This window comes from Sebastes fasciatus, chromosome 6, assembly GCF_043250625.1.
Source record: "Sebastes fasciatus isolate fSebFas1 chromosome 6, fSebFas1.pri, whole genome shotgun sequence".
Taxonomy (NCBI): Eukaryota; Metazoa; Chordata; class Actinopteri; order Perciformes; family Sebastidae; genus Sebastes; species Sebastes fasciatus.
In genome coordinates this window covers 22,492,666-22,506,031 of record NC_133800.1, presented here as the reverse complement: position 1 = coordinate 22,506,031, position 13,366 = coordinate 22,492,666, and the positions used below count along the sequence as shown (strand labels likewise).

General features: G+C 37.1%; 2 protein-coding genes across 2 annotated transcripts; both read right to left on the bottom strand.

The window, feature by feature from the left end:
* Window positions 1-490: 490 nt before the first annotated feature.
* On the bottom strand, window positions 491-1,460 carry nkx3-1 (NK3 homeobox 1). The gene is made up of 2 exons (XM_074639845.1): window positions 1,222-1,460; window positions 491-957 (listed from the first exon to the last, which is right to left on the bottom strand). The coding sequence occupies exons 1-2, from the start codon at window positions 1,385-1,387 to the stop codon at window positions 557-559; spliced, it is 567 nt and encodes a 188-aa protein (XP_074495946.1). The 5' UTR covers window positions 1,388-1,460; the 3' UTR covers window positions 491-556.
* Window positions 1,461-7,795: 6,335 nt separating this feature from the next.
* Window positions 7,796-10,637, bottom strand: nkx2.7 (NK2 transcription factor related 7). The gene is made up of 2 exons (XM_074639844.1): window positions 10,400-10,637; window positions 7,796-8,337 (listed from the first exon to the last, which is right to left on the bottom strand). The coding sequence occupies exons 1-2, from the start codon at window positions 10,635-10,637 to the stop codon at window positions 7,796-7,798; spliced, it is 780 nt and encodes a 259-aa protein (XP_074495945.1).
* Between the last annotated feature and the right edge of the window lie 2,729 nt (window positions 10,638-13,366).

The window sequence follows — 13,366 nt, the reverse complement described above, 5'->3', positions numbered from 1 at the left end:
CAGTATGAAACTCTGAAATTGTCAGTATTATAGTGTTAACTCTTACAGGTAATAATCAACTAGCTGCTTCACAGTTAACTACAAATAATTGTTACACATATATTTTGTTCTACATCCCAAAAAATATTTGATATACCGGTATTATCATTTAACAGTTTCAGACAAATGTAGCTTCATATGAAAATTGTTGAGGTTTGCTGAAAGTGGATATGTGACAAATAAGTTCAACTTGTACTTATTCCGAAAAGCTTCCGTTAATGTATGTTGTGTATTTTTTAACACACAGGGCTTTAAAGAAAAGTTAAATGTGTCAACATTAATTTAATAATGAATTAATCAACAATGCTGCAACTGACATCAGTGATCAAATGTTTCATTGTGCAAACCGTCATCATGTCCATCATCACTCGATTTGCATAACATCTTTTTTCTTAAAGCATGAAAAATTACAGAATGAGTGAACCAAATCATAACAGTAACAATCAGTAACAAAGAATCAACTTTGATAGTGAACATAGAGCCTAAATATCTCATAGCTTCATCCATCATTTCACTTTCACCATAACGTCGACCCCCAGGGGCCACTGTAGTCCCACATGTAGGGTCTGTATTGGTAAGTTTTGCAGAAGGAGGTGAGCAGTGATGATCGGACCAGCTCGTCTCTCAGGCCCAGTCCCTCCGCTTCGTACGCGTCCTGACAGAACTCTGACGTTTGCTGCTTTCGTTTCGTCTTGTACCTCCTGTTCTGAAACCAGATTTTCACCTGGGTCTCGGTTAGTCTTAAGGTGCTGGCCAGGTGAGCCCTCTCTGGGGCGGAGAGGTATTTCTGGTCGTTAAATTTCTTCTCCAGTTCGAGCACTTGGAGGTGTGTAAACGCAGCTCTGGAGCGCTTCTGTTTGCCTGTCGAGGAAAAACTGCTGGACTCTGAGGTGCTGGGACAGGATGGGTCCAGAGACTCTGTAAAATACAGATGTGATCAAGTCATTAAAGGTTGAAACTACTCTGTAACAAGTGTAGTCTGCATGCCACTATGTACCACTATGAATAAAAAATACTTCCACTTTAAACTGTATTTTTATACAACTTTGCCACAACTTCTCTTGATACAGACCTATGATTTAAAGATTCATTCCATTTACTAAAACATTATTCTGCAAATCAAAGTCAAACACACACCATTATCCATTACATCCCTGCTATTGAAAGCCTGCAAGAGCTCACCTGTCTGCACTCCAAGTTGCTCTGACAACTTTTCAGATTCTTCTTTCCACTGTGAACATCTTTCCATCTTCTGTGAGCTGCATTTTCCATTAAATCCAGTGCCGTCCTTAACAGAGAGGATGTCCTCTATGAGGAAGGAGGTCAGAGGTTTGACGGTGTCAGACATTTCCCTCCACTAATCCACAGATCACAGGCCTCTCGGTGGCAGAGGGCTAACAGCCAGGGGGACGTGTGATGCAGTGTGTCTCCTCACACACTCACACAGTCTGAATTTATACAAGAGCAGGGGCGGGTTTACTCCGACTGCACCGGCAAGTGAAGGAGGCGGGCCGAGTTGTATGGCCAACTACTCTACTTCCACCTTCAGTGACTTTCATTTGTTTGCCTCTTCAGATCAACTTGAGAGGAATTTCAGAGATCAAAACATGATAGTGTCTTATCTTAAAGAAGTCTTGTACTTTTTCGTGTGATAGGTTTCGATAATTTTCTTTTTAAATCATGTTATGCATATGACATGCTCATGAAAACAAACACATTTTGTTGTAAAATGCACGGTTTATGTACTTTTAATCTATACTTGATATGCACATTTTGTGACATGATTCCCTTTTTTCCCCTTTTTTTTATATATATATTTTATCCACAACAATACATCAAGTTGTCAATTCATAAAGTACACTAATACAGTCTAATATAACAGCACTGCAATGATTCAGGGTATATATAGGGTAATATTGGAGGCTGTAGTTTGTGGTGCTGTTGTACTGAAAAAACAGAGCATAAATATACTCATTGTATTGCATTATACAGAGAAATGTCTAATATTTAGTCTATCCTATAGACAAAATACTAGAACCTTCTCATGAAATATCATAATTTAGTGTATGTATACTATAAATTTTGTATAATGTAGTTTAATCCCATATTTTGTATGATCTACTTACACAATATCGAAGCTAAATGAACTTTGTGACTTACAAAATGAGCTAATAAACCAGCATCAGATAGGCAAACAGCGTGTTTTTACTTGTCATATGTGTGTCCACAGTAATATTATGAGAGTATATGGTGGATAATCACTCTCAAATTGAATGTCATAGTAGTTAAATGTATTTTCTTCATGCCCCCATCAGTTCACTATAGTAACCTGGTTGTCTGCGGCTGCAGGGGCTCTGCAGTAGGAGGTTGGGGGGGTCAGAGTGGGTGGTCGTACCCACCGGAGCACTAATGACTTCGACACATTGAGGCCGGCTCCTGAAACAGACCCGGTCACTGCTCGGTGGCTGTTTATTTGTTGTTCTCCGTGATTCGGCCTGACTTTCTCCAAGAGAATGAGGCGTTTACTAGCAGTGTCTGTGCTCCTCTGGGAGTTCATGCCTCATTTGGAAATGTAGGTATGATAAACATGATCCTCTCCGTGGCCCCTGGCCCCGCTGACTCCTCCAGCTTCCCTGGCACCAGCCACACACCAAGCAGTCACCGACAGCGCAACGTCGCATTGATGAGTTTTTGCATTATCATGCTTTAATTTGATGAAAGTGCACCCAAATACAATTTCTCTTTCATTAATGTGCTATGTACTTTATGTGCAATAGGAATATAAAGCCGCACTGACTGATAAGGTTGAGCGTGACCTGTGCCGTTTTGTGGATCATCATTTAGAAAAGCCATCTGTTTTAAACAGTGGTGGAACGTAACTAAGTACATTTACTCAAGTACTTAAGTTGAGATACTTTTACTTTATTTGAGTATTTCCATATTATGCTACTTTATACTTTTATTCCACTACATCTCAAATATTGTCCTTTTTACTCCACTACAATTATCTGACACTTGTAGTTCCTTTTTACATAATACTGATAATACTTTTGTACTTTTACTTAAGTAACATTTTGAATCAGGAGTTTTACTTGTAATGGAGTATTTTTAGACTGTGGTAGTACATTTTACTGATAATACTTTTGTACTTTTACTTAAGTAACATTGTGAATTAGGAGTTTTACTTGTAATGGAGTATTTTAAAACAGGTATTTCCACTTTTACTTAAGTAAAAGATCGGAGTACTTCTTCCACAGCTTGTTTTTAATCTACTGAGGTTCCTCTTAAGCATTAGCTGCTGTCTTGTCAACACAGTATTAAGATCATCAGTATGATACGTTTCACCTTGAATTCTTTGTCTGTGACCGTCTGTCTGCAAAAGCTGTAAGCACAGAGAGCTTTGACCTGTATCTCTAGGCTTGCTTTTGATTTTTAAAACCTTTATGTGTATAGTTTTTACCATAAAGTGCTGAATATGGAATATTTTTTTTAAAAAAACTTTCTGATTTCAATGAAAATTCAGAGGTTTATTTGGGGTTTATATCATTTTGAGCGCATGTTTGGTTGTCATCAAAAGCTTGTTTTACTTAGCCACATGAAGTCATACACAAAGCCAGCAGCGAGAGTGACTTTACCCACTATGTTCTCATCCTCTGCCCTTATTCTGAGACAATCCGCATGATTGCTCCTAGTTGAAAACAATGACATTTCCTTCCTATTTATTGTCTCCTGAGCATTCACTGCACAGATATTTGGCTGCATAGTTGTGCATCAGATGTGACGCAGCAGAGCGTCTGACCTTTGAGCCCCGGAAGACATTTGTCTTCCGCAGCACAAACTATGCGGTGACAACGTTTTCTTTGAGCCACCGAAAGTTGTTGTGCCGTCAGTCTCCTGTTGTGCTCATGCTGTTTCTTTGTCTGAGATGACGAGTAGTGAGACTTTGTTGTAACAGTTAGATTTGTCACAGTTTTATCTGCTCAGCATCAGTGTTGTATTATGCTGTACACCTGGCTTCTTGCACAACTTCTTCACTCCATGTGGCATAACACGTATGTCATCATGAACAGGTCAATCAGAGGTTCACAGACAAACCTATTATAACAAAATGATCCATTTTAATCCTTCTAAATTGTTTTATTACATTTTTTAACAGAAAATATATCAAAGTTTACAAAACAAAACTCTCCTAGTCTCTCCATCCACCACCTCCCAGTGTCAATTTCTGTCTAAACCCTATTTTAATCTGTAAAAACTTTTATTCATTCAGCCTATTTGTGTGATATCATGTTGGCATAAATGAGTTTTTCGTCATGAATAAGTGACGTAGCGGTCTTCCACTAGAGGGAGCCTTAAAGCCAAAGTCCTCAAAGAGTAACAAAGCCAGCAGCAGCCACTTCCAACTACAGGGACAACCACACAATGAGCTGTTTTACCAAGGGATTAGTTTGAAGAGAGTCTGATTTTGCACCGACAATAGTTATCTTCCATCCTCATATAGCTCTTTAGTGGTTACAGGGTGGATGGTTGGACAGAGGAGATCTGATCCTGAGTCTGTGAATCATCTCGGCACCAATCATAAACACCAGATAATCCGACTGGCATTTCTATTACACAGCCAGAGACGTATCTGAAGCTGACGTATAACATTACAGCATGAGTTAAAACCTTTTTGAGTAAACCATAATGGGTCTTTCACTGGTGGCCAGACTCACGTCACTGTCTATTTAAACTGACCGTCATCATCACAGGGTAATCAGGCATCTTTATTCAGTAGGTATTCTGCTTTCATTCATCTCTCTCTCTCTCTCTCTCTCTCTCTCACACACACTCACACACACACACACACACACACACACACACACACACACACACACACACACACACACACACACACACAGAGGCAAACTGTTACAAAAATCACACAACAAAACATAATTTAGCAGTGCTTTAGTGAAAGTGTGAAAGTGAACTAGCTACCGTAGATCACATTTTTACCATAATGCATATTTTCAGGACTCTACAATCTCTACAGATTGTAGTTTGAAAAAATAGTTATTTAAAGCAGCAGTGGGTAGAAATGGAGCAAATATGATTTTAAAAAGTTATTTTTATAAAACGGTGACTATATCCTGACAGTAGTACAGGTAATCTGAAAAACAATCATGTGCCTCTGTGTCCTCCGGTGTCCTCTGGTGCTCCTAATGGCATCTGCAAGATTTCACAGACCGGAGGAAAACAACCAATCAGAACTGAGCTGGAGCCTTGCCGTCTCTGAGCAGCTGTCAATCACTCCGGATCTCCGATCTAACGGTCAAACTAGGCAGCGCTGATCAAATATGAATCAATATTCTGTTACTGTAATGCTTATTTCTTGTAGTGTACTGTTAAGCTGTAAAATGAGAAAGATTGTGACCCAGCAGCCATGTTGAGATCAGTTGAGGAAATACAAAGCACCGCCCACCAGCCGGAGCAAACTTTCTCATTTTACAACTAAACAGTACAACACAAGATGTTTCTGAAAACATTTGAGGCGATTGAGGAGAGAAAACAGAGCCATAAGGAGGTGCAGAAGTCCAGTTTTCTCTCAGAACACTTGAATTACAATATACTGAAAGGTTATTATGAATTTTCTGCCCAATGATGCCAAACACTTTCTTCTACTGCAGGTTTAAAGGGGAACGCCACCTAAATTAAGAATTTCAATATGTTATTTCCATGACCTAGTAAAGTTCAATCCATATGTGTGAACATGAGCTACTCTCTCTCAAAGCCAGAAACCAGAGTCTCAAACTTGTGATGTCATAGGGTATAAAGTCTGGAGCTGCTCCATAGACAATGAATGGGAGACTGATTTTGTGTTGATTTCCTTTTTATACCCAAATGCGCTTTATTCTATTGTCAGTTGTGAAATAGAAAATGTTCCCATATACTCCCCATATTTCTTATTTTTTGCATAAGTAAGAAATATCAGATAAAGACACACCCACCATTAACATACCTGCTGCAGAGCCTTCTGCTTCTCTGACACACTCACACACACTCACACAATGAGGCATTATCTGATCTGGTGAAGTGTCTCTGGTCTCCTCTCTGTCTACAGCTTCATCCTTATCTGTGCAGAGATGCTCTTTCAGCTGCTCTCTGAGGTGTTTCTCCTCCTCGGGCCCTTTTGGCTCAGACTGCTGCATGTCCATTAAGTGGGACACACACTCAAGTTTTACTCAATTCATTGATTCATTATTTGATAGGCTATATAGAGTATTATTTAATAACGCTGGAGCATGTGTATAGCGCATATGGACTTGTTTTAATGTTTAAATATCCATGACTAAAAAAGTTGTGATAAGCTTTTGATGTGATATTTTAAATCCCCTTAAATCACCCTTTTTTTTTTTTTATAAGTTGCCATATAATGTATTAACCTTCAGGTGCTGCACTATAGTTTAACAGCAAGTCAACAGCATGAAATTAAATGAAGCAGAACTATATTTTTTGCAGCACAAGTGGATTGAGTCCTATACTATCTGCAGCTCATCAGTGAGTGACAGGTCAGACTGGAACTGTTTCCCGTTTGATTGAAAGTTAGAAAAAGTTAAAGAGCCACTCTGTCTGCGGGTTTGTTTACCAAGCAAAGCTCCAGGACAGGACAAGCTCTCCGGCCTTATCAGCGGATTTTGTGAATGGGACAATAATGAGCTCAGTTTGATAGAGCAGAGCAGTGCTGTCAGGTCAGATGTCACTTCATCCATTAGCCTGTTTGATGGCCTTCTGTGATAATAAACCTGCTACATAACAGATCACTGAAGGCTTTCTAATCAGGCATGTTAGATCCGAAGAGGAACATTACACATTTTAACTGGGAGAACTAGCACATTTAATATTATTTAAGCTAGTTAGAGTTTATACCTTTTCTTAAACATTTTTGGACAGTAGGTGTAAACTTTTAGGCTAAATATGTAATAATCCTTAACTCAATGATAATAATAATAATAACAATTACCTGTTTAAAAACACTTTTTTTCCTTTAACCTTTAATTAACCAGGAGTAAAAAAACTAATTGAGATTAAAAATCACTTTTTCCAAGAGTGTCCTGGCCAAGATAGACAGATCTAAAAGACATTAAACAAATATAACAATTTGAAAAAGGATGACAAAATGGACTTATAATTTTCAAATGAAATGGATATAAAATGATTTAATTTTAGTCCCTGGAAGCAAATTAGTAGCATATATAAACGCTGTGGAATAGTTGGCATAACACGAACTTTATAACCAATATTATATATAGATATATAGATATATAGATATCTATATATATAGATATAGATGGATAGATAGATAGATAGATAGATAGATAGATAGATAGATAGATAGATAGAGATATATCTATATAGATATAGATATATATAACACAAACTTTATGACCAATATTATATATATATATTATATATTATAATATATATTATATTAATTATATAATATTTTATATATATATATATATACTCAATTCGTAATTTGTGGGCTGGCTATTTAAAATATGAATATTAGGCTATGTATAATCGAAAAATATATATAAAAGCAGCTACTATTTAAGACAGTACAGGCTATGAAGCAATAAGCTGTTTTTTTATTTGCCTCTGACTTTTTTTTAAAAGAGAAAACCACCAACAGATACAAGTTCATACAAAATATAGGATAAAAAAAAATTGACATTAAAATATTTGCTATATCTTTCTACTCTACAGACATGAATCACCAGCCTCTTACAGGCTGTAATGAAGCCTGGAAGTGTCCGTGGTTGAAGGTTCCCTCACTGTTACCTGTTAGGTCAACCAGCTGGTTATTATGAGCTGAAACACTGTGATAACTGCAGCCGTACACGCTGCTGTTTCCAAACCCAAACACGCTGTTATAATGTCCCAGAGTCACGTTATTATTATAAGGAGCTGAGTGGCTGCAGAGCTTCCCGTCCCGAACCAGCACCGGTACCGACACCCTCCTCGGTGCTAGAGGAGGATAACCAGCCAGCTCCAGAGACTTGTCCTGCCGCTGCCGCTTACATTTGTACCTGCGGTTCTGGAACCAGATCTTCACCTGCGTGGAGGTGAGTGTGAGGATGCTGGCCAGGTGTTCTCTCTCCGGAGCGGACAGGTAGCGCTGCTGTCTGAAGCGTCTCTCCAGCTCGGACACCTGGGACTGAGAGAAGAGGACCCGGGGCTTCCTGCGCTGCAGCCGGGCTCTGCTGCTTCTGGAGGCTTTATCACAGTCAGGTGGACTGTCAGGACCGCTGATCTCTGCACAGGAGGAAAAAAAACACAGTCAGGTAAAATAAAAAACTTAAATCTGGAAATATTTGGCTTCCAAAAAAAATCCATATATATATTGAATAATTTATAATATTAAATATTTCATTTTTCTAAAATAAAACTTAAATCTGGAAATATTTGGCTTCCAAAAACAAAAAAAATTCTATCCATAAACATATTGTAAGATTAGATTTATTTTTGTAAAGATTTATTTTATACAGTATACATATTGTATTCTGCTCCTTAAGTGGTAAGTTAGTTTATAGTTAAGGCAGCGAGAAGCCTGCCTTACAATATTAAATAATTTATAATATTTAATACTTAATTTTTCTAAAATAAAAATTAATTCTGGAAATATTTGGCTCTTAAAAAAAAGAAAAAAACAATCTATATACTTATTAAATAATTTACAATAATCAATACTTAATTTTTCTAAAATAAAACTTAAATCTGGAAATATTTGGCTTTAAAAGAAAATAATCTATATACATATTAAATAATTTATAATATTTAATACTTCATTTTTCTAAAATAAAACTTAAATCTGGAAATATTTGCCTACCAAAAACAAACAAAAAATGATATCCATAAACATTAAATAATTTATAATATTTAATACTTCATTTTTCTAAAATAAAACCTAAATCTGGAAATATTTGGCTTTAAAAAAACAACAACAATCTATATACATATTAAATAATTTATAATATTTAATACTTCATTTTTCTAAAATAAAACATAAAATCTGTTGATGGAGCTGGATGCCACGTGTCTCCAATCTGATTTTTTTTTCTTTATATATACTTAATTACAAGAGACCACAAGTTTCTGGTAGTTTACATGCCATTGTTTCTGCAGTATATGTTATAGAATAATCATATATTTTTTACTTTAACATTACAAATAAAAACATACTTTATACTTCTGCCCCTTATTTTGAAAAAAATAAAATAAAATAAAATGAAAAACAACACAAATGCAATAAATAAAACTGAGTTGGAAGTAGTAACTTTGATTATTTGGGCTTTTTTTTAAAGAGGACATTTTAAAGCCGAACTAAAATCAAAAGGATGCACAGCATATACTTATTTGTCACACTTTCCCCGAGGTAAAAATGTGATCTTTTGGTTAATAAAGGACCTGAGGAAACTGTAGGAAAAATAAGCACTCCTGTGCCTCTTTTCTATTGTGTAAATAATTGATCGATCACAGTGACCTAATAATAATAATAATAATAATAGTTATTATTATAATACAATCTGGATTGTCATAAATTGAGTTTATCACTTTTGGATGTTGGTGGCAAAATATTGCAAATATATGTGCTCCTCATGCATTTGTGTTTTATTGAGGAGAAATTCTTCTTGTTTTCAAATTGAGAATGGAAGGGAAAAGTGACAGGTCGTGGTAGGACTTGCTATCACTCGCTCAAGGCCCCATTCAGGTCGGTCGGCCTAAACTACTACTGACTAAACCACCAGCACAGTGTATAAGATAAGATAAGATAAGATGAACTTAATTAATCCCCGGAGGGAAATTCAGGTGTCAAAGTAGCAACATCAGCAAACATCAGCAAACAGAGTGAAACACAGGAGAGGTAAAGGTATACAGAAATCGTAAAAAACAATAATAGAGATATAAAAGATACAGAGTGAATGGGTGAACATAGTGTGTACAGTCCGTCAATAAATAAATGTAATATGTACATTATGTGCAGTCTATAAAGTGGAATTTAGGATGTATAGTGTAAGGTAAGTGGTATATGTGTATAGTGTAAAGTAAGTGTATATAGGATGTGTAGTGTAAAGTACGTGTATATAGGATGTATAGTGTAAAGTAAGTGGTATATAGGATGTATAGTGTAAAGTGCGCCAGTGGTTAGAGTCCAACATGGTTGCAGATAGTGCATGTTTAAAGGTCTTAAAGTCCTCATAGTTCTCATATGGGGGGTCAGCCTTGGTTGTGGAGCCTGATGGCTACCAGCATGAAGGACTGACTCAGGCGCTTTTATAGGCTATATACTGATTATCATGTATATGTATCATCTCACCCTGCTCGTTTATCTCCTCTTCTGCTGCTGAGTTGTGAACATGGAGCTTCTCCTGCGTCCCAGAGACGCACGGCCTCTCCGGCTGGCACTCATAACCCTCCCTGATGGCGCCGTGCTGATAATTCATCGGAACAACTTGATCAGTCATCAATAACTCATTTTCAAAGTCGTGGTGGTGCTCCAGCTTCAAAATATCCTTCACTGAAAAGGGCGTCGTGGTGGTTGAACTGGGATGCATCCCAACACCTTTTAGTTGCAGAACTATTCTGATCCTTTTTACGCACAGAGCTCGAGCTGCTGCTGCTGCTGCTGCTGGTGATGATGCTGCTGCAGGATGTGTCTCTTAACTGACTGATGAGTGAGGAGTATGTGGAGATTTAAATCATTCAAGGGTCCAGCTAAAGGTAGAGAGAGATCTGTCACCCTTCTCCACAAACACACACTGGCCAACACCCATCGGCCTGCGCGCACATCTCCTTTTCTTCTCACCTTACAGGGACACCTCACATCCCATCCACCCATCTCTCTCTCTCTGTGGGAGAAGCTGTCACTAAGTGGGTTAATTATGAAGTAAATTAACGGTGAGAGTATTCATCTGCAACTATACACTTTTGACATTTTTTCCAGTAATTACAGTGACAGAGTGAAGGGAAGGTTGCTTACTTTAATAATAATACATTTATGATCTTCTGCTATGTTATGAACCATCCAGACCTCTCAGGTCATCTGGATCAGGTCTGCTTAGTGTCCCCCAGAGTCAAAACTAAACATGCAGAAGAAGCAGCGTTCAGTTTTTATGCACCAAATATCTGGAACAAGCTCCCAGAAACCTGCAGGACCAACTCCAACTCTGACTTCTTTTAAATCAAAGCTTACAGCTTTCCTGTTTGCTGCTGCTGCCTTTTATTAAACCAGATAATGATCTTATATACTGCACTAGAGCTTTTACTCTTGTGTGTTATATTCTAGTAGTAGCAGCAGTAGTATTAGTAGTAGTAGTTGTAGTATCAGAAGGAGTAGGAGCAGTTGAATACAGATTCAAAGAACAATACTGTAATCAATAATAATCAATAATCAAAAGATTTTGTATTCTACAAATACTCTATTATGGATACAACTCTGAGTTCTTTTAAATCAAAGCTTAAAACCTTCCTGTTTGCTGCTGCCTTTTATTAAACCAGATAATGATCTTATATACTGCACTAGAGCTTTTACTCTTGTGTGTTATACTCTATTTTAGCTTCTATCCTAGCTTTTATTTTTAGCTTGTTTTTATTTTCTAATCTTTAATGTTTTTATAACTGTTTTAATTATGTCTTAATGTTCTTTTTGCACTTTGTCGCAATGTTCTTGAATGTTTATGTAAAGCACTTTGAATTGCCCTGTTGCTGAAATGTGCTATACAAATAAAGTTGCCTTGCCTTGCCTTGCTTTTTAGACACATATTTTTTATAAATGTGTTAAAAAACACTTTTTTTTTCTTAAATTTCCTGCCAGTCAGAAATAGTGTCCAAAAAATGTGTTGAAACAAACACTTCTGCGTCATTAGAAACAAGAGAAACGGTCCCAGATGAATTAACCAGGTCATTTATTCAGTGTGTAGCCAAACCACGCTTCTGGTCAGCCAAGTAAAGCCACTTAATGTGCTCAAAGGTCCTCGGGGGTTGAGTGATCTTAGGTGATGTCGAACAGCTTTTACCATCAACATTGTTTTCCTGCCTCGTTATTAGTGTTCTCAGGCCACAACAAACAGAAACACTATACCTGATGTTGTGGAAGTGGAGAGGCGGCGGCGCCAGCCTGCGATGCTTCACTGAGGACGAGACGCGCGTCCTCTCAGACAGGAACAAGGACAGACGAGGACCTGTCCCACTGGGGGACACATGGGGAGATATATGGAGGAGACTTGCAGGCCTGAACAGGAGCCTTTTAAACCACTGATTGGTATTGTTGATGGGTGATTTAGCACGATTGGAGTAATAACAGATGGCATGGTTAGACGGTTACAAAACATTAAGCCTATGATCAACTCATTTAATGATTCCTGTTTCTTATTATTTAGAAATGCCAGTATAGTTTATATGTGTATTGTTTAGTGAATTATTTGTACTTAGGATCTGAGAGACTCCACCTCTGTGGACACTTTTGAAAGAAACCTTAAGACATATCTTTTTAGCCTGGCTAGGTGCCTCTTCATTTATTGCCTCAGTTCATTGGTTTTCATACAATTTTATATCTCTTATCTCTATTTATTTTTGGGACCTTTATCTATTGTAAGATGTTATTGGTTATTGTTCTCATTTTTAGTCTTGCAAAATTCTATTTATTGTTTATTTTTTTGGTCTGTGCTGTTTTTATCTTGGATCTTTGGATACATTGCTTTATGCACAATGGATACAATGCTTTATCTACTATGGATGCATTGCTTTATGCACTATGGATACATTGCTTTATGTACTACGGATACATTGCTTTATGCACTATGGATACATTGCTTTATCCACTATGGATACAATGCTTTATGTACTATGGATACATTGCTTTATCCACTATGGATACATTGCTTTATGTACTACGGATACATTGCTTTATGCACTATGGATACATTGCTTTATGTACTACCGATACATTGCTTTATCCACTATGGATATATTGCTTTATCCACTATGGATGCATTGCTTTATGTACTACAGATACATTGCTTTATCCACTATGGATACATTGCTTTATGTACTACGGATACATTGCTTTATGCACTATGGATACAATGCTTTATGTACTATGGAAACATTGCTTTATCCACTATGGATACATTGCTTTATCCACTATGGATGCATTGCTTTATGTACTACGGATACATTGCTTTATCCACTATGGATACATTGCTTTATCCACTATGGATACATTGCTTTACGGATACATTGCTTTATCCACTATGGATACATTGCTTTATGTATTATGGATATA

Bases quoted from the DNA above. Each gene is read 5' to 3' on its own strand.
- nkx3-1 (XM_074639845.1), bottom strand. From the start codon at position 1,387: ATGTCTGACACCGTCAAACCTCTGACCTCCTTCCTCATAGAGGACATC. The intron at 958-1,221 runs GTGAGCTCTTGC...TGTATTTTACAG, and splicing joins GCAACTTGGAGTGCAGACAG to AGTCTCTGGACCCATCCTGT.
- nkx2.7 (XM_074639844.1), bottom strand. From the start codon at position 10,637: ATGCATCCCAGTTCAACCACCACGACGCCCTTTTCAGTGAAGGATATT. The intron at 8,338-10,399 runs GTGAGATGATAC...CCTCCTGTGCAG, and splicing joins AGAGGAGATAAACGAGCAGG to AGATCAGCGGTCCTGACAGT.